Genomic DNA, 21,899 nt, shown 5'->3' with positions numbered 1-21,899 from the left:
GACTAGGCTAATATTTATCAGTGGTTAGCACTGCTGCCTCACAGTGCCAGGAACCCGGGTTCGATTCCCAGCTTAGGTCACTGTCAGTGCAGAGTCTGCACGTTCTCCCCGTGTCTGCGTGAGTTTCTTCCGGGTGCTCCGGTTTCCTCCCACAGTCCAAAAGACGTGCATTGGCCATGCAAAATTCTTCCTCGGTGTACCCCAACAGGCGCCAAATTGTGCCGACTGGGGGATTTTCACAGTAACTCCATTGCAGTGTTAATGTAAGCCTACGTGTGATGCTATTAAATAAACTTTAAACTCATTGTGGATCCCTAATTGCCCTTGAGAAGGTAGTGGTGTGTTGCCTTCTTGAATTGCTACAGTCCATCTGGTGCAGGTACACCCACAGGGTTGTTATGAATTGAGTCCCAGGATTTTACCCAGCGACAGTGAAGGAATGGTTGATAAAGTTCCAAGTCAAGAATGTGTTGCTTTGAGGGGAACTTGCAAGTGGTGGTGTTCCCATTTATATACTTCCCTTGTCCACAAAGGTGATAGGAGCGCTTGATTGGGAGGTGCAATCAAAGAAACCTTGGCAAGTTGTTGCAGTGCACCTTGTAAATGCACACTGTCGCCACAGGGAGCTGATGGTGTACAGGATGCCAGTCTTGTGGGTTGCTTTGTTCTGGATGATGTTGAGTTGCATGTGTTATTGGAGCAGCACTCAACCAGGCAAGTGGGAAGTATTTGTTCACACTCCTATTTTTTGCTACCTACGATATGATGCAACCCCAAGGACATCTTCTCTCACACCCCTCTTTGCTTTTTAAAATAGATTTTCTGTGGGATATCCATACTGGTATTTCACCAAGAAGCCTTACTAGAATAATAGACACATGTAACGAGATGAGTTTCCAGAGTGGTACATTGAACCAACTAGGGATCGAGTATTTTGGATTTAGTGTTGTGTCACGAGAAAGGGCTAATTAATAACCTTGTTATATGGAAGTATTTGGGAAATAGTGACCATAATAAGATAGAATTTAGCATTAAGTTTGAATTTTATGCAGTTCATCCTGAAGCCTGGGTTTTATCATAGAATCATAGAAACCCTACAACACAGAAAGAGACCATTCGGCCCATCGAGTCTGCACCGACCACAATCCTACCCAGGCCCTACCCCCATATTCCTACATATTTACCCACTAATCCCTCTAACCTACGCATCTCAGGACACTAAGGGCAATTTTAACATGGCCAATCAACCTAACCCGCACATCTTTGGACTTTGGGAGGAAACCGGAGCACCCGGAGGAAACCCACGCAGACGCAAGGAGAATGTGCAAACTCCACACAGACAGTGACCCAAGCCGGGAATCGAACCCAGGTCCCTGGAGCTGTGAAGCAACAGTGCTAACCACTGTGCTACCGTGCCGCCCGTAAATCTTTTAAATCTGAAGAAAGGAAATTATGAAGGTATGAGGGGCAAGTTGACTATGGTGGATTGGGAAAATACATTGGAAGATTTGACTGACAATGGCTAGTATTTAAAGAAATACTTTGCAGTCTCCAATTGATGTACATTCTTCTAAGGCGCAAACACCGAACGGGAAAGGTAAATAAACAGTGAATAACCAAAGAAATTAAAGATTGCATTAGATCAAAGGAAGTGGCTTATAAGGATACCAGAAAAGATGGTACGCCTGAGGGGTAAATACGTGGGGCTATGGGAATATGGCCTGGATGGGATGCTATGTTGGAGAGTAGGTGTAGACTCGATGGGCCGAATGGTCTCCTTTGGCACTGTAGGGATTCTATGTTTCAACGATTTGGGTGTGAAGACAGTTATTATATTTCAAAATTTGCTGATGACAGCAAACTGTGGGAACGTAAGTTGTGAGGAGGATGCAAGGAGGCTTCCAAAGGACTTGGATAGTCCAAGTAAATGGCAGGATTGTATAGTGAGAGGAAGTTGGACCTGTATTCCCTAGCGTTTTGAAGATTGAGGGATGACCTCATTAAACTTAGAAAATTCTTAAAGGGCGTGACAAGGTACATTTAGATGATGGTTCCCCTGGCTGATGAGTCTAAAACCAGGGGACATAATCTCAGGATAAGTGGGTAAGCCATTTAAGACTGAAATGAGGAGGAATTTGTCCACTCAGTGTGTTGTCTTTGGAATGATCTAACTCAGAGGGATATGGAAGCTCAACCACTGGGCATGTTCAAGACAGAAATCAATAGATTTCTAGAGACCAATGACAAGGGATATGGCAATAGGGTGGGAAAATGTTGTTGAGTAGATGATCAAACTGAATGGCAGTGCAGGTTTAATGGGCTGAATGGCCCACTCCTGTCCCTATGGTTCTTGATCTTTCCGCCAATGGGAACAGTTTCTCCCTGTCCAGACCCCTATTGATTTTGAACACATTTATCAAATCTTTCAACTTTCTCAAGTTAAGTTTATTTTATTAGTCACAAGTAGTCTTACGTCAACACTGCAATGAAGTTACTGTGAAAATCCCTTAGTCGCCACACTCCGGCGCCTGTTCAGGTAAACGGCGAGAATTTAGCACGGCCAATCCACCTAACCAGCACATCTTTCGGACTGTGGGAGGAAACCGGAGCACCCGGAGCAAACCCACGCAGACATGGGGAGAACGTGCAGACTCCACACAGACAGTGACCCAAGCCGGGAATCGAACCCGGCTCTCTAATGCGGTGAGGCAGCAGTGCTAGCCACTGTGCCGCCACGCTGCCCAAAGGAAAACAGTCGCAACTTCTCCAGTCTATCTATATAACTGAAGTTGCTTATCCCTGGAAGCATTCTTGTGAATCCTTTCTGCACCCACTCTAATATCGTCACATCCTTCTCAAAGTGTGGTCCCCAGAACAGGGTGCACTGCTCCAAATGAGGCCAAATCGATGTTTTTTACGGATTTATCATATCTCCCTTGCTTTTGTGCTCTCTGTCCCTATTGATAAAAATGATGTGGAGATGCCGGCGTTGGACTGGGGTGAACACAATAAGAAGTCTCACAACACCAGGTTAAAGTCCAACAGGTTTATTTGGTAGCAAATATCATAAGCTTTCGGAGCGCTGCTCCTTCGTCAGATGGAGTGGAAATGAGCACATTTCCACTCCATCTGACGAAGGAGCAGCGCTCCGAAAGCTTGTGGTATTTGCTACCAAATAAACCTGTTGGACTTTAACCTGGTGTTGTGAGACTTCTTGCCCTATTGTTAAAAGCCCAGGATCCTGTATGCTTTATTAGCCACTTTCTCAAACTTTCCTGCCACCTTCAGTGATTTATGCACATATGCAGGAGCAGTGGGTCCTGGGGGTATCCCATTTAGAATTGCACCGTTTGTTTTATATTGTCCCTGTGTTCTTCCTACCAAAATCAATCACTTCACGCTTCTATGTATTAAATTTCATCTGCCACTTGTCCACCCATTCCACCAACCTCAGTCTGCCCTTTGGCAGTTTAATTTAATCCTCCCCACAGTTTTGTGAGATTCGCAATTTTTGAAATTGTACTCAATATACCAAAGCCTATATCATTAAAAATGGGGAATTGCAGGGTTCCTAACACTGATGCCTGGAGAACTTTATTATAAATCTTCCAGTCTGGAAAACGACTTCACTCCTACTCTGTTTTCTGCCACTCGGCTCATTTCATACCCATCTTGTTACTTTCCTTAAGTTCCAGGAGTTCTAACTTTGCTCACAAACCTGTTTTGCGGCATTTTATTAAGTGCCTTTTGGAAGCCTGTGTGCACTACATTGAAAGGCATTAATCCTTACCAAATCCCAAGGTCCCAGATACTCATTTCACACAAGGTAGCAATTTACCTGTGCTTAGTTTAATCTACTATAACGCTTTCACCACAGGGACTTGCGGCAATTCCAGAAGCCAGCTCACCTCCACCTTCTCAAAGAATATTAAGCATGGACAATCTTGTCCACTTTGGGGAGCCATTTGTGGATAAGATGACGGATGGTTTTGTTCAGTCCTCAAATCTGATCCGAACCTTGCCTCAAGTCAAGTGATCTATTTTCATTCTAACTTGACCTTTTCACCTTTGCCTTTACACTGTTCCATCAAACTCATCCAAGCTTCAGAAAAAAATCTTCCTTTCTCCCCGGTGTTCTATACTGGTCAGTAGGTTAATTTTTGTAATTTCACACCTTTACAACCTCCTCTATTTTTTTTGCCTGTTTCTCCTGCCTAGCTTTTAACCTCAATTTTTAAATAGATCCAATTAATTATCTCACAGAGGACTTTTATCATCCAATTGGTTTTAAAGAATGCATAAAATACAGAATGCTTAACTTTCTTGGGCAAGCATGAGCATTTAACTTTCAGGTTTACGCTTCTCCCAAAGGATCAACTCCAAAACCATAACCAATTCTTTCGCCTTGCAGATGCTGACTGACTTGTATGTTTCCCAACAATTTATGTTTTTATTTCTGCCGGGCTGTTGGCTTGGATTGCCCACTCGCTTTTTCTGTCCCATGTTAAACATGAGCCCAGGGGATATCCCCTTCCAGCAGATCCCTATTTTGTTACTGATCACGTGGGTGAGCTTGTCAATCTGACTGAAATCTGATACATTGGTTGTTAAGTCAAACCGTTGCACTGTCCGCTGTGCCATCAGAAGGAGTTATTATAGGGGAGCTAATCTCAGGTGATGAGGCTTTTGCTTCACTCGCCCCTCACAGAGTTAAATCTTTCCTCCAGCATTTTGCTTTGTTTAGTTACCCAGACCATCTGGTTTGTCAAGAAACATCAGAGCTATATTTACAGTAATTAAATGAAGGCAACAGATAAATGCAATAAGCAACTTCACCTTATGCGATTTAATTTCTTCTTAAATCTGGTTGATATGGCAACTGTTGCCACAGTGAATCGAATTATCAGTTGTACTTTTAATTTCCATTGTGCATGTTGCATCTGTTGGCTTGTTCGTACTACCATTTGCTCTTTGGAGGCCAATTAAGAAAGCTTAGAGTAGCCAATGTTTGTAAATGTGGATTAAACTCTGAATTGAAAATTATGACTTGCCCGTCTTTATTGGTTTTGTTAAGTGGGTTCTCAGCTGCAAGTTGAGATAGAGCACTGCACCATAGTGCAGGAGGATGTCCAGCGATGGACCAATTACCTCATGCACTGTTGTTGAGAGCAATCCTGTTGTGTTTATCTCCAATCATGGTCAGAGCAACCCCAGTGATTACTTTTTCTGTCTGCCCCAGATGCTATTGTCTCTCTGAATTCCACCAAGACTTGTCCTTGCCCAGCCACCCACCCATTTCTTCCTTAACCCTATGCTGCTCCTTGGTGAACTAAAACTAGGGCCAGCTCTCAAATTCATGCTCTCGTCCATTCAGACTATGTTTTTCTGACTCTGAACAGTGCTTATTTTACACCTCAACACAATACTCAAACACGAGGTGTGCTGTTGTTTTAACTTATTAGTCATAACTGTTTACAGTGACTGGGGTACAAGCATTTTTTTGCCATGTAGCCAGAGTTGACCCAGCAATACTGTGGACTAACTTTCAGCGGTGATCTATCTTGTAGAAATTCAGGATAATTAAGTGGTAAACTGTCGAGATTAGTTTATTTGTTACTTCATATAAGTTTATCTTTTCGCTTTGATTTTGTTTTTAGTGTCTAAGTAATACCCCGCCATTGACAGAATACTTTCTGTCCGATGAGTATGTGGATGAGTTAAATCATGACAACCTACTGGGAATGAAAGGAGAAATAGCTAATGCTTATGCAGATCTAATCAAGCAGATGTGGTCAGGAAAATATAGCTATGTTACTCCAAGGGCATTTAAGGTATGTATTAAAACATTTAGGTGAAGTAAAGACTTGTGTATTGTCATTTGAATGTAACTCTTTGATATAATGGAGTTTTACACTGGATAGAAAGTTTAATGAAGATTATTTTACAAGCACCCAAGTTAAGGCAAAAATTTTCTATTCAGTAGAAAGCGTGTACATAAGCTGGGCTGTAGTTGTACTGTGCGCCTCTTGGAACAAAACGTACAGTGCTACATCAAGACAAATCAGCACCTCGATCTAATCGTCTGCATCAATATCTACCAAAGGCTTTGGACACTGCAAAATGCAACAAGATTCATGTGTAATGGTGCAGAATGTACAAGCATGAGGCTGAGACTTGCCATGTGTGCTTTGGGTTCAGAAAATACATCTGTATGTATGGAATGACTTGGGGCTAAAGGGATCAAGGGAAATGGGGGAAGGCGAGATCAGGGTATTGAATTTGATGATCAGCCATGATAAATGGTAGAGAGGCTTGAATGGCCGACTCCTGCTTCTATCTTCGATGTATGTTTATGTCTTTGCATTATTCACAAGATGTTGTCAGGAGTTAGGTGTCTCCAAAGATGGGCTGTTTGCTTCTCTGGACAACCATCAATTGCTCTATTTTTGCCCAGCAGTTGTGGCCATGTCAGTCAGAATTGTAGCCAGAATGTCTCTTTTCCTGGACACACTTTCTGCATATGTTTCTCCTGATCGCAAGAGTACCTCAAAACACTGAACAAAAATTGTCCTTATTGGGAACTGCAAATTGAGCTTTCCTTAATCATGGGATCTCATCTCTTATCTGGACTGAAGCATTGCATCTGAACCCAAAGGTGCCCTGATCTTTGGCCTGATTAATGAAAGGCAATGTCTGATTGGGATTCCTTGCCTCAGTGGTAGATGCCTCGATTGGTTATAGCCGAACTATTCACCATTACAGCCTAAAACACAAAATGGCAAAAGCTTGTACAGTGGCATTCCGTTAGTTCCTCACATGAGCCACAAATGGTATTATAAAAAGGTAGGGAAATGGAATTGCCAGCAGCTCAAACCCACAGACAATTTTTCTGATCTCAAAATTCTTGAGTATCTTGGCATCTGTCCAACATTGGAGTTCACAGCAGTGAGTTCAGCCTTATGTGATCCATGGGCACTGTGTTTCAATCACTTGCTGCAGTTTGTCACTTTTGTGGGACCATTGTAAATGGATGGTAAACAGTTTATATTTGTTTTCCTGTTTCAGACGCAAGTGGGTCGCTTTGCTCCTCAGTTTTCTGGCTACCAGCAACAGGACTCTCAAGAATTGCTTGCCTTTCTTCTTGATGGCTTACACGAAGATTTGAATAGGATTAGAAAAAAGCCATACATTCAGCTCAAAGATGCAGAAGGGAGACCCGATGAGGTACTGCCAATTGCAATTTTCTTTTTCATATTTTAAAGCGGTTAACTCTTATATAAATGTTGAAGGTGAACTGTGTTCTCTGGAGAAGTGCTTTCAATGTGAAATATTCTCCTTCCCCATTCACTTCATTGTCAAAATTGGTGTTTAGGGCTCCAAAGTGATGGTAAAGCATCAATGCCAACTCGGACTAGTTAGCCTCTGATCCCACAATGAGAGCTTTTCGTTAACAGACCCAAAACGCATGTCAGCAGAGTGGCTTTCATTTGGCTAAGTGAATGGTAGGTTCCCAGCAAGATTCAACAATTGTTAAATGTAGTTCTCCCTCCTTACAGGTAGGAGATTAAATAAAGTGTTCGTAAAAGTTAAAAGTACATTATATTAATTGTTCGATCCCTTCTATTGCTTCCCCTAAATGATCATATGTGCATGCTTTATCAATTTTTATTCACATATCCCCGGGAGTTTAATTGTATGAATTATCATGAAACAAAGATGTATGTTTCAGGTTGCCAATATCATTTTGCTGTCAAAATCATATTTCTGGTACAGTTCAAAGATTCTTGCTGTCCGGTAGTTGTCACTATGACAGCTGAAATTCTGCTATTAAATGCTGAAATGTCGAGAGTAATAATGGAATTAGCAATACATGTGGGGTGTGAAGCCAGGGTAATTTTGAGAAATTCCGCAAAATGAAAGCTTTTATCTTTCATGGATGTATTTAAGGTGAAGCTGGATAAATACAGAGAGTAGGAAGGGATAGGACATTATGCTGATAGTGTTTGACAGAGTGGGAGGAGGCTCACTGGAAGCATAAACCAGTGGGGCTGAATGGCTTGTTTCTGTGTTTTAAATTCTCTGTAATATATAGAGTCCCAGTTTTAAACATTCTTGGTCAGAGGAAAACTGTCACTGTCAAGTAAAGTAAAAGTAAACTTTATTTATTAGTCACAAGTAAAGCTTACCTTTACACTGCAATGAAGTTACTGTGAAATTCCCCTAGTCGCCACACTCGGGCGCCTGTTCGGATCAATGCACCTAATCAATTATAGATGAGTGAGTTGTGCTTTGTCCTCTGAAACCTGTTTCATTTTGTTTATTTTTGAAGGTTGTTGCTAAGGAGGCCTGGGAAAACCACAGGAAACGGAATGATTCTATCATTGTTGATATTTTCCACGGTCTTTTTAAATCTACTCTTGTTTGCCCTGAATGTTCGAAGGTTTCTGTGACATTTGACCCATTTTGTTATTTAACGCTTCCTTTACCCTTGAAAAAAGAACGCACTTTGGAAGTTTTTCTTGTCAGAATGGAACCACTCACCAAGCCAATGCAGGTATGAGAAGCGTGGTTTAATGCTCCAATTGAACTGGAGAATGAGTCTGAAAGCTTTTCAGTCATTGTTGTGGTTGCACCTTTTTAACACAGAAAGTAGTCATCTATCCAAACACCAGATTCAACAACAGCTTGTATTTATGTAGTATTTTTGCTGTTCAAAATGTTCTGAAGTCCTTCATGGAGAAGTCAGAGGGGATGGGCGTATTTCATTCCTGGGGGTGGAAATCAGAATTCCGAATAGAAGTAAAGGTCAAAAACCTGGGGTTTGAGGGCAGAGAAGCACAGAGGCAGGTTTAGTTTGGTTCCAGAGAGAGGAGATGGAACGTTCTGCCATTATTAATGAAGCAGAGAGAGTGTGGAAACAATAGGTACTGAACTAGCTTTGGTGAGGTCCTCTCACAATCCAATTTATTAGTCTGTCTCGGTGTTCACTGAGCACCTCAAAACCATTGTATTGAAAGGTCTTTCATCCTTTTCTGTCTGGAAACAACAACAAGCAGAAGACTTGATAGCTACCAGTAGAGTTAGTTTTGTAAAAGAGAAAGTTATGAGGGCTTTCATAAAGGGCAAATGTGAGAAATACTGGAGTAGTTGGGAAGTTTAGGACAAGGCAGCATGGTCTAAATATTAGAGCCTCACCTTTCAGGAGTAAATTTTGGAAATACTTCTACACGCAAATGATTGTAGAAGTTTGGAACTCTCTTCTGTAATGGGAATTAATACTAGATCAATTAATTTTAAAACTGAAATTAATAGATCTTTGCTCATCAAAAGGTGTTATAAGATATGGAGTAGAGATGGGTATATGCAGTTAGCTGCAGATCAGTCATAATCTCATTGAATTACAGAGGCGGAACAGGCTTTGTGGACTCAGAGTCATAGAATCCCTACAGTGCAGGAGGAGGCCATTCAGCTCATCGAACCTGCACCAAAAGCAATCCCACCCAGGCCCTATCCCTGTAACCCTGCATATTTACCCTGCTAATCCCCCTGGCACTAAGGGTTAATTTAGCATGGCCAATCCACCCAATTTGCAGTCTTTTGGACTGTGGGAGGAAACCGGAGCACCTGGAGGGAACCCACGCAGACACGGGGAGAACGTGCAAAGTCCACGTAGACAGTCACCCAAGGCTGAAATCGAACTCTCATCCCTGGTGCTGTGAGGCAGCGGTGCTAACCACTGTACCGCCATGCCGCCCACACTGTACCACCGTGCTGCCCGTGACTAAATGACCCCATCCTGTTCCTATGATATTTATAAGCCCTCTTAAATCAGACACAATAGCCCACTGTGCGATTAACACGACATTCTTTGTATTGTGCCAAAATAAGTTAGAATGACATGCATCCAATTATTGCTGCCATCTCTGTGCATTCTCCTTGTTGTGAAATAAAGCGGCACAACGGTCCATTTCTGGTTACGTCTCATCAAATGTTGACTCTGTCCGCTTTCGGAGAGATTGAAGCAAAACCTGTATGAAGGATTTATCCAGACCACCAGCCGGGTGAATGACCAGCAAGAAATGCTTTGGATTAATCATGTCTCAAGGTAGAAGTTATAGTGTTGACATGTGTAGTTATCCGTATCTGTGGATAATATCACCAAGAGGCAGCATGTAGATGAGCAAGAGGAGGGGGCAAAGTATAGATCCTTGAGGAGGTGCTGTGATGATAGTACAAGGGAAAAGAGAAGTCGTTAAAAGAGACACTAAGCATGGAAATGTAACTGCATTTGGATAAGTTCATTGAGGGTCAGTGTAACCTTGGCTATTTTAAAACCACTGAAACTTTCTTATGTAGTTTTTGAACTTAAGCTTCTTGCACGCTTTTACGCACACTATTTTTGCTGATGTCACTATATTAAATACCTGTTTAACTGAAGTTCTTCTGTTTTTTTTCAGTATAAAGTCGTTGTCCCTAAAATCGGCATTATTTCGGATCTGTGTGCTGCACTGTCTGGTTTGTCAGATGTTCCTGCTGACAAAGTGAGGTTCCGAGTTCTCCCAATTTTGAACAATCTATTTTCTTTTTGTTTCTCGTGTCAGAGCTGTTGACGTAATTTTCTTGTGCGTTGTTTTCAGATGGTTGTCACAGATATATACAATCACCGATTCCATAGAATATTCTCTATGGATGAAAACCTGAGTAGCATCATGGAAAGAGATGACATATTTGTGTAAGTAATTGTGTAACTCCCCCAGCTTCCTTTTAGTATAGTTTTGTGGCCTGTTTGTTCCAAAACCTAAACCCTGCCTTTAACAAAATACGTTTACAAGTGTTGACTGCGTGAAAGAGAACAGCTCTGTAAATTACACTGTAAATACTAATATCTGGATGCTTAACACACTAGTTAGCTGTTGGTTTGTTTATTCTAAACATGATTAAAGACTAAAATGCAGCAATGAATAATAGAGTCTTGAACTTTTGCCGGACAAACTCCAGGTCCAGTTTTATGCAAAAGTCTGTGCTTCAGAAACTGCGGGTACAGATAGCCTCAGTGTGTAATCTTTCACCTCTTTTCCCTTTCTCTTGGTTTTATCATTAACTCCCCTCCCCTGGCCTTTCCAGCTTTCAGGACTGTTATTCATAAATTAACACTTCCATTAAAGCAATGGCCAAAGAAATGGATGCATCTTCTTGCTTTTATATCGTGTCTTTAACATAATCAAATAGTGCCAAAGCATTGACGCAATTACCGAGTTCTTTACCAACATTTGTATTTATTTATTTGTGTCACAAGTAGGCTTACATTAACACTGCAATGAAGTGACGGTGAAAATCCCCTAGTCGCCACACTCCGGCACCTGTTCGGGTAAACTGAGGGAGAGTTTAGCATGGCTAATGCTTTCGCCTTTAGACTGTGGGAGGAAACCAGAGCACCTGGAGGAAACCCATGCAGACACGGAGAACATGCAGACTCCGCGCAGACAGTGACCCAAGCTGGGAATCGAACCCGGGTCCCTGGCGCTGTGAGGCTGCAGTGCCACTGTGATGTCCAAACTGTCCTTGTGTGATGAGCTGCTTCTAAGATTGGTTGAAATTTGTCTTCACTGTCCTCCTATCATTACTAACAAATAAGCACCAGCTCCATATTCGTGGCATGCTATAATTACTGTCTCTCTACCTCTTCAAAGTTCTTTTTCCACCGAACCATTTATTCTGGACGGCACAGTGGTTAGCTCTGCTGCCTCACAGCACCAGGGACCTGGATTCAATTCCGGCCTCGAGTCGATGTCTGTGTGAAGTTTGCACATTCTCCCCGTGTCTGCGAGGGTTTCCTCCGGGTGTTCCGGTTTCCTCCCACAGTCCAAAGATGTGCAGGTTAGGTTGATTGGCCATGCTAAATTAACCCTAGTTAGGGGGATTAGTGGGATAAATATGTGGGGTTACGAGTATATGGCCTGGGTGGGATTGTGGTCAGTGCAGACTCGATGAGCTGAATGGCCTCCTTCTACACTGTAGGGATTCTATGATTCTAAATGCTTCAAAAATCAATATCTCCAAATCCAGAGCAGTCCACATTCAACTATGTGTGAGAGACTTTTGCAAAAGACTTGATTTGGAAAATGGTTTAAAAAATAAATTGTATTTGCATAAAGCCTTTGACAAGCTCAGGACCTCCTATAGCGTTTGCAGTACATGATGTGGAGATGCCGACGTTGGACTGGGGTAAACACAGTAAGAAGTCTCACAACACCAGGTTAAAGTCCAACAGGTTTATTTGGTAGCAAAAGCCACTAGCTTTTGGAGCGCTGCTCCTTCGTCAGGTAAGTGGGAGTTCTGTTCATAAACAAGGCATATCAAGACACAAACTCAATCTACAAAATAATGGTTGGAATGCAAGTCTTTACAGCTAATCAAGTCTTAAAGGTACAGACAATGAGTGGCGAGAGGGTTAAGCACACAGTGTGCTTAACCCTCTCTCCACTCATTGTCTGTACCTTTAAGACTTGATTAGCTGTAAAGACTCGCATTCCAACCATTATTTTGTAGATTGAGTTTGTGTCTTTATATGCCCTGTTTTTGAACAGAACTCCCACTTGCCTGACGAAGAAGCAGCGCTCCGAAAGCTAGTGGCTTTTGCTACCAAATAAACCTGTTGGACTTTAACCTGGTGTTGTGAGACTTCTTACTGTGTTTGCAGTACAGCCAGTTGAGTAAAGTAAAGTAGGCAAGCTATAATTAAGTTTAGATCTTCCCGTTGTTGCTGACTTAATTATTACAGTATCAGAGAATTGCTATCATTTTTAAATTATGAACCTCCATGACATTCAACGTTTTTTCAAACCAGCTAGCAGACAATGCCATGAATATTCCAGCAGAGGGAGCTTGACAGCACATTGATGTAAGAAAGGCTTACACTTATATTGCATGACCTCATATCACTTGGTGCTCCCTTTACATTAGTGGGGTGACAGTTATGTGCAAGTACGATGCACACAGTCAGGTCCAAAGTAAAGCAATAAGACGAATGAAAAGATGAAGATAAAGAATGAGAAGATAAAGGGCGGCACGGTAGCACATTGGTTAGCAATGCTGCCTCACAGCTCCAGGGACCTAGGTTCGATTCCCGACTTGGGTCACTGTCTGTCTGGAATTTGCCCGTTCTCCGGTGTCTGTGTGGGTTTCCTCCGGGTGCTCCAGTTTCCTCCCACATTCTGAAAGACGTGCTGGTTAGGTGCATTGACCCGAACAGGCACCAGAGTGTGGCGACTAGGGGAATTTCATAGTAACTTCATTGCAGTGTTAATGTAAGCCTTACCTGTGACTAATAAATAAACTTTAACTTTTTAATCAGTTTTAAGCAAGTTTAAGGGGGTGGAGGGGGGCAGATTACCAGGAGCCACCGTCCTCCACTTCAAATGTGCCTTGGGAACTTTTAATTTGCACTTAAACCTGCAGAACAGGTAGCCAGGGCCTCAATTATAGCTTCTCATCTGTAGGACAGCATCTCCAACAATGCCACACTTCTTCAGTATTGTACTTGAGTATCTGCCCCTTGAGTGGGGCTTGAATCCATAATTTCTGGCTGATCGAGAAAGGGGCATTATCAACTGAACCAAACTGACAGCTACTGCCAGGCTAGAACATCACTATTCATTTTTGTTCCATGTTTTTAAAATTCAGAATAGCACATTACTTAAGTGACTTCTAATATACCAATCAAATTCAATATTGCCAAAGAGTGAAAATGAGGATATCTAAACTTCAGTCGAGATCATGGAAATGTAGGAAGATTGCTTCGCGTAATTGTGATTTATTCAAACATCAAGTGAAAAGGGCAATGATTTGCTTTGAAAAGACAGTCATTCCTCATGTTTTATTAACCCCTCCTCCTCACCTGATGTGCTGGTGGTGTCATTTCCAATTATTTTAATGAGTTACCAAAAGAGAAAACGCTGGAAAATCTCAGCAGGTCTGGCAGCATCTGTAAGGAGACAAAAGAGCTGATGTTTCGATTCCAGGTGACCCTTTGTCAAAGCTAAAAGGGATAGAAAGTGGGAGATATTTATACTGCAGGGTGAGGGAATGAAAGATGAGTCATAGTCACAGAAACAAAGGGAAAGGCTGCTGACAGCTGTCCCCAGAGAAAATAAAGGGTGTGAATGGCCAAACGGCAGAGAAGCTGTAAGCTGTGCCAGATGGAGATGTTTGGGGGGGGGGGGGGGGGGGACACGGACAGAGGTAGAGGTAAGGGAAGGGGGATGGATTTTCCAGCGTTTTCTCTTTAGGTTTCAGATTCCAGTATCCGCAGTAATTTGCTTTTTATTATTTTAATGAGGTAAGTTTTTTAATTCTATTCACTAATTTTATCTTATTTAAAGTAACTCAACTTTGTCAAGCAATGAACTGTTCATTTGTTTAACCACATGCCATGGTTGAGAATGATATCGGTTATTTCAGTTCTTTACGCCATCCAGTGATTAGATCTTTTTATAAAAAGATAATGCACAATGTAATTTTTAAAAAATTTTTTGTTACTGTAGTTTTGAAGTAAGCGGCAGTAGGACTGATGACACAGACACTGTGGTGATTCCGGTGTATTTACGTGAGAAGTATCGGCAGCCCAGCTATGGCCACCATAGCAACGTGTGTTTGTTCGGCCAACCCTTTATGATATCTGTGCCCAGAAACATAACTGAAGAAAAGCTTTATAACCTTTTACTGATGAAAATGTGGTAAGTACCTGGCTATTCATTATTCTCATCATTCTAAAATCTTTTAAACTCATCCTGTCAGAAGACTTGGTCTTTAATAGTTGGTTTGGTATCTTCCAATTGATTAAAGATCAGAGCAGTGTGATGAAAACAGTTTAGATGGAGCATTGACTGATCTGTTGGTTAATTTTCATGTTTATCCTTTGTCAGAGAGATGTGATGGGCTCAATTGAATCTGTAAGTAGAGATGAGTTTCTGGCTGGAGGCAGACTTTTAATAACCAGGGACAACTGCCAAATGTGAACTCTCTCTCAACTTTATCCTATTTGCTGCCAGCTAATGCAATCATTCACCTTGCGGGATAAGTCAACCAGTTCTAGGAAGATTAAAAAGGAAAGAAAGGTGTGCATTTCTGGAGTGCCTTTCAGAACTTCAGCACAACCCAAAGCACTCTGTGCCCAGTGAAGTACTTTTGAAGTAGAGTCACTGGTGTAACATAGGGAAGCATCAACATGTATCCTCTGCCATCTTATGTATTTAAGTTGCTGGTTCCACACTCGTGAAATTGTCATTCCAAGCTCCCCCATGTTACTGTAGATAGGTTAAAGGCGGATCTCCTTCTCAAAAAAACACAAGTGATGTTTTAAATTTGATTTGATTTATAATTGTCACATGTATTAACATACAGTGAAAAGTATTGTTTCTTGCGCGCTATACAGACAAAGCATACCGTTCATAGAGAAGGAAACGAGAGAGTGCAGCATGTAGTGTTGCAGTCATAGCTAGGGTGTAGAGAAAGATCAACTTAATGCGAGGTAGGTCCATTCAAAAGTCTGAGGGGCATTTGATTATCAGAATGTGTATACTTGGAGCTTGTGATCATGCATAAGTACTTGACTTTTAGGGCTAGGTTTGCGCTGATCTTTGGTCTGCCTCTGGTAAATGGGTGTTTTGAGAAATAGAAGTGCTAGGAACACTCAGCCAATCAATCAGCATCCGTGAGGGGGTGGAGTGGGTAGGAAACCTTTCCTGCATTTGGTGCTCTTCTTCAACTTTCTGGCAGTTTTGATTTCATTTTGAGTATTATGTGAAATGATTCCTCCCTAGTGGGTATTTAATCTGCGCCTCAACTGCCACCATCCAGCACAAATAAACCAAATGTATTCTGATTTTATTAGAATGATTGTTGTATACATTGTTGCACTGATAATTTAATGCAGTTAAAGAGGGACATCTTCTGCAGGAGAAGCAACAAATCTTTAGTTCAAGCCGTGAGACTTTTAAACTTTAAAAAAAATGCATTCCTTTCAAGTATATATTAATTGGTGAGTAAAATATTCCTGAAATATCTATTTTTTTGGTTCCTGTTTTTTTGATTCCAGCCGATATGTTAGAACCTACAATGAAAATGAAGATGAGGAAGAAAGCCTTCATTTTTCCAAAGACCTTGGTATTAATGGCAATGGGCAAAATGGTGTACATGAGGAAGGATCTCCAAGTAAGACTCGAGTGTTTCTAACTTGGTAATGCCAATATTTAGTCAAAGTACTTGCACGTAATCAATACATTTATGTTTAAATAACAGTAACTTGCATTTATGTAGTGCCTTTAACGTGGCAAAACAATTTGAGGTTCTTCATTGGTGATATTATGATGGCTGACCAAAAGATGGTCTTTTAAAAAAGAGGTAGATTTTAAGAAGCGCCTTTAGGAGGAAAGAGGGAGAGATAGAGGTTTTGGGGGGAGATTTCCAGAGCTTAGGGCCTTGGCAGTTGAAAGCATGACCGCCAATGATGAAGCAATGGAAATCCAGGATGCGCAGAAGAAAATTGGAGGAAGGCAGAGATCTCGAGTGTGGCAGGACTGAAAAGAGATTAAAGATAGGGGAGGGGGCAAGGCCATGGTGGGATTTGAAAACTAGGGTAAAGATTTTGCAAAATGAAAGGTGGCTTTGCCAGAGCCAGTGCAGATCAGCAAGCAGAGGGGTGAATGCAACTTAGTCCAAGGTAAGAAAGCAGAGTTTTGGATGACCTTGACTTGAACCAGGGTGGAAGATAGGGGAGTGATTAGGATTGTATTGGAGTAGTCAAGTTTTGTAGTACATTTGTTCAGATGAAGAATCATTTCGAACTCTCTCCCTTTCCCCATTCTCCCCTCTTTGTCCATTCTCTCCCCCTGATTTTATTTTATCATCTGCGTTAGATACTGAAGTTTACAGCACCCAATGTTTCAATAAATGTTGCAACAAAAGAGGACAACTTCTACCCTTTGACACTGTTCTGTTTCTGTCCATGTACCATTCAGGCTGCCAAATGGTGTAACCCTGACTGATTACAGTGGAGCCCCGTTGTAACACGCCCCGATTTAGCGTGAAATCGGATATGATGCGATGAATCATTGGACCCTTTTTACTATTTGCGGTTTAGTGATTTAGCGTGACCCCGATAACATTCGCGATAACATTTTATGGACCCCAACTATCGCGTTACAACGGGGCTCCACTTTATTTAGGCTGATTAGATCTACAGGCAAATGAAATAATTTAGTCTCAGAATTAAATTATTGGCATTAACTAACACATTTTTTTAAAAAGGCAATTCTGCCATATTCATAATTGTAGGTAAGCTGAGTGAACCTTGTTTCATTCTGAGAAAAGTTTAAAGTTCATGATGGGGCTTGAGAACAGGGCTGTGCCATTCTGCTGATTATTTGAGTTTCTTTATATTAGATTCTGCACAGGTAGAAATATGTTTCTTCGGTAATTGCTGGGATATTTTATTACCAGTTATATTCTCCCCTTTCATTCTGGACCAAAGAACTTTACAGTACATCTGGAAGCTTTTTGGTGCCTTAGTGTGTATATTGGCTCCCTGATAAAGCTTGTATCAATCTGTGTAGAAACCAATAAATTCTTAAAAAATAATTCCAGTGAAATGTCACACCAGAAGTCAAGTTTTAAGACTTTAAAAGTAACTAACAAACTTCAAGACAACATAAAATAAACACTATTTCAGTAGGTAGCTTATACTCAAACCTACAGAAAAAAAATCGTGTTTAATTCTAAGAACAACCAAAACTTCACCTGCCTTGGTTATACTTCACTCTGTCACTTAAATGGACTCTAGTTCAAACCTATTTGCACCTTTTCCCATTCCAGCTGGATAATTACTTGTTCCTGAACTAACATTCATGGTGAGGAAAGAATCGAAGAGATCTCCCATAAATTTTCCAGCCCCCTTTAAACCCTCACCAATAAGTGTAAGCTTCTGCCTGTATTCTATGTGGTGAATGTTGTCTTGCCGCGCCTCCCTCTTTCTCTCTCTTCTCTTCCCCCTTCTTTCTCAACCCTGCTCCCTCCGCCCGCCCCTCTCTCTGCCCGCCGCTCACCCGCGCCACCCCCCCCCCCCCTCGCTTGCTCACTCCGTCCCCCCTTCTTTCCCTCCCTCCCCTCTCACTTTGCACAAGCACAGTGGGATTTGAAATCTAGACAGGCATCAATGATAGATACTCCTCTACAACATCAGTAGCTTAAAAGCATTTCATAAGTGACCCTTCAAATCCTGGATGCTGCCTAGATCTAGATAATTAAAATCAAATGGCAATGTTTGTCAGAAGTAATCGTTCATTAATGAGTGAGGTGTTTTCATGAGATATTGAAGTAGTTTGCAATCATATGAAGTAACCTGTTGTCATTTGGAATGAATTAAGCACATCAAATCAAGTAGAAACAAAGGAATTAAAAATCATGTATCTGCTCTTGTTCCATAATCCATGACAAGGTTGTGTTGATGTCTCTCTCTCTCTCTCTCTCGCTTTGTATTCTATGTGCATTCCAATAACCAATATTTTTACATAAGCATACTTCAACAGTATGTCTAGAAGCTGAATAATATTGCGGGATACATATTCGGCAATCACCTTATTGCATAGGTGAATTCAGCACCCCACAGAGTGGGTGCGTCATTTACCTTGCTGTGCCCCATATTTAAATAAAAATGTTTCCGACATAGGTTGAAACAATAATGATTAACATCATTTCAAAACGAATGGACAACTCATCCTTTAATTTAGCTTTTTGAATGTACTATCATAAAATAATTTTATTAGTTTTCAGATAGCTGCTCTCACAACTTGTATTTCGAAAAGAACAAAATGACCCGAATGAACTACAGATTTCCAATTGGCTTCCATGTACCGATCCTTGTGCAGATGGCCAATGAAGTACTTCATAATCAAATGAATTCCCCCTTGCGTCCATCCAGAGAGGGAGAATGTGTTTATAGGCATTGGACAAATTGTTAGATGGGAGTTTATGATTTGACTTAACTAAATCATCAGCACGTGGTGATATTTAACTGCACTGACCTGCCCTGTTAAAAGAATTGCTGTAACGAGCTAAGTAATTTGTCTGAATAGGGATTAATCATTTTGATTAAACTCCTGTGCAGGCTATAATGGAGCTTTAGTGGAAATTAATTGTCGATCGTCAGAACAGTGAGGAATGTTGCAAGCACAACCCCCCCCATCCTGCTAATCCAACCTTGCTGTTTCTGAACATGTCAGTGGAGAATTTTAGATTCTTCACTACCTTCGTCATCATCTCCATTTCTTTTAAGATGCACCTTAAGGAGAAAATTACATATTTTTTTTAATTTCAGGACTTTTTAAATTCCATCTGCGCCAAGTGTGGCTTTCTCTTCAGCATTGATAGTCGAGAGCTCCACTGTGCATTAAGATACGTTACAGCTTATCTACAGTGAGGAGTGATTAGACATAAAGCTCTGAAGCAAAAGGCAGCTCATTGCAGTGAAAGCTTGGTGACTGGCGGTGATATTTGCAATCAATTCTTCCTCCGAGCAGGTGAAATGGAGACAGATGAGCAAGATGACGAGTCCAGCCAGGACCAAGAACTACCTTCTGAGAACGAGAACAGTCAATCAGAGGACTCTGTTGGGGGAGATAATGAGGATTCTGAAAATGGCATCTGCACTGAAGACCCTTGTAAAGGTCAGCTGTTCCAGGGACACAAAAAACAGCTCTTTACATTCCAGTTCAACAATTTGGGAAGCACAGATATCAATTATGTCAAGGACGACAGGCAAATTCGATTCGAAGATAGCAGACAAATCAGACTTGATGGTAAGTAGTAATGCAAAGTTGAAACTCTTCCTCTTAAAGTTTATTTCTTAGTGTCACAAGTAGGCTTGCATTAACACTGCAATGAAGTTACTATGAAAATCCCCTAGTCGTCACACTGAGGGGGAATTTAGTATGGCCAATGCACCTAACCAGCGCATCTTTCAGACTGGGATGAAACCGGAGGGCAAACACGCAGAAGCACGGGGAAACACGCAGAAGCACGGGGAGAACATGCAAACTGCACACAGACAGTGACCCGAGCCAGGAATCGAACCCGGGTGCCTGGCACTGAGGGGCAGCCGTGCTAACCACTGTGCCGCCATGCCGCCTTCCTCTTTGATGTAGTGCAATCAGTAAAGTTTTATCAAGTCTGGCACACTGCTTGAAATTCCTCAGCTCACCTGGTTGGTACTCGGAAACCGCCTTGCTTGTGTTAGCTGCCAGTGAGATCCGTGGTTAGAGAAGCATGAAGTCAGGAAGCACTGCACCCTGTCAATGCCTGTCTCTATTATGCTTTGTAGTGGCAATGACTGCAGTATTGAAATATTTGTGAAGCAAACCATCTTACGCCCACCATCCTCACCGCAGCAGCTGCATCAGGATTTGTGCTGCAATGTGGAACGGCAGTGGGATGTGTGATGAATGTATAGAAACTCATTTCTGTTTATATACGAGTTGATTTTTAAAAAAAGTTCAGGTTATACTGAACCCGTAACCTTCTAATGCCTGGCCTAAGTTCCATTTCTCATGTTTCATTTGTACTAAACAGTGGCTGCGGCATTTTAGACAGTTTCCAGCACTGGACAGCAATCAGGTGTTGTTGAATCCTGTTTTTTTTCCTTCCCAAGCCGAAGTATTCTGGGGTGAACTTCCTGAGATAAACAGAGATCAAACCTGTGACTCATGCACTTATCCATGACCTCAACCTAATGCGAAGGCTAAGGGTCAGACTAAAAGAATACTGAGCAGCATTACCTGCCTTAACTAATTTCACTGTTCTGATGCTAACTGCACCAAAAAGCCCATTACGGAATGTTGGAATCAAGTTGGTTTTATTGAAGGAGCGCTTGCTTTCACAAATGATATGGCACAGTAATTGAGCTGGAAAATGTACCCTTTGCTGCTTGGGCCTAAGAGCTAGTTTAAGTGTTTAACTCCAGCATGTGATGAGCTTCTCTGAATTAAACTAAATTCAAATCAAGTGTTTTTAGCAAATGAAAGTAAGCCTTTCACATCAACATTGTTGATATCTTTACAGTGAGTGCTCTTTGAAATGCCTCTTATCCCTGACAAAGGTTTCTGATCCCTCATCTTGATTTTGGTTTTGGTCAGGTGTAATTGTACATGATGCATGTCAGGTAGTCACTTTATAGCAATAAGTCCTAAATTCAACCTTACTGGGTGATGTTTCAACTTAATTTGAGGAAATAGAGCCAAAGCGAATGAAATAGATCCCTTGTTATTAACAAGGTGTCCAGCGGTTTTTAACAAGGTGCCCAGCTCCTACTCTGTCCAAGACCATAAGAAACTACAAAGGGTCGTGAATGAAGCCCAGTCCATCACTCAAACCAGCCTCCCATCCATTGACTCTGTCTCTACTTCCCGCTGCCTCAGAAAAGCAGCCAGCATAATTAAGGACCCCACGCACCCTGGACATTCTCTCTTACACCACCTTCCGTCGGGGAAAAAGATACAAAAGTCTGAAGTCACGTACCAACCAACTCAAGAACAGCTTTTTCCCTACTGCCATCAGACTTTCTCTACACCCTAGCTATGACTGTAACACTACATTCTGCACTCTCTCCTTCTCTATGAACGGTATGCTTTGTCTATATAGCGCACAAGAAACAATACTTTTCACTGCATACTAATACATGTAACAAATCAAATCAACAGTTTAGTATGAATAGCTTGCAAGATTAAATAAATGACAATTGTCTAAAATTGAAATTAATATTACTTCCATGGTGACATATTGCTTTACTCTGCTTTCAAAGCTGAATAATACATCTGAGTTATTAGATTGACCTAAGTCTGCTAATTTGT

At 41.5% G+C, this 21,899-nt stretch overlaps 1 protein-coding gene across 3 annotated transcripts in view; it reads left to right on the top strand.

Annotated features, from left to right (window-relative positions):
- The window catches only part of usp15 (ubiquitin specific peptidase 15), a 109,430-nt gene that overhangs the window by 70,523 nt on the left and 17,008 nt on the right, over positions 1 to 21,899 (top strand). For all 3 annotated transcript variants that reach the window (XM_078219699.1, XM_078219698.1, XM_078219697.1), the window contains 8 exons: positions 5,658 to 5,831; positions 7,066 to 7,224; positions 8,330 to 8,554; positions 10,458 to 10,541; positions 10,638 to 10,732; positions 14,544 to 14,735; positions 16,097 to 16,212; positions 19,575 to 19,853. In XM_078219699.1, coding sequence (XP_078075825.1) covers positions 5,658 to 5,831; positions 7,066 to 7,224; positions 8,330 to 8,554; positions 10,458 to 10,541; positions 10,638 to 10,732; positions 14,544 to 14,735; positions 16,097 to 16,212; positions 19,575 to 19,853 — 1,324 coding nt within the window. The remainder of the gene's footprint in view (positions 1 to 5,657; positions 5,832 to 7,065; positions 7,225 to 8,329; positions 8,555 to 10,457; positions 10,542 to 10,637; positions 10,733 to 14,543; positions 14,736 to 16,096; positions 16,213 to 19,574; positions 19,854 to 21,899) is intronic.

This window comes from Mustelus asterias, chromosome 9 (assembly GCF_964213995.1).
Source record: "Mustelus asterias chromosome 9, sMusAst1.hap1.1, whole genome shotgun sequence".
Lineage (NCBI taxonomy): Eukaryota > Metazoa > Chordata > Chondrichthyes > Carcharhiniformes > Triakidae > Mustelus > Mustelus asterias.
This window is presented reverse-complemented; position numbering and strand designations above follow the sequence as displayed.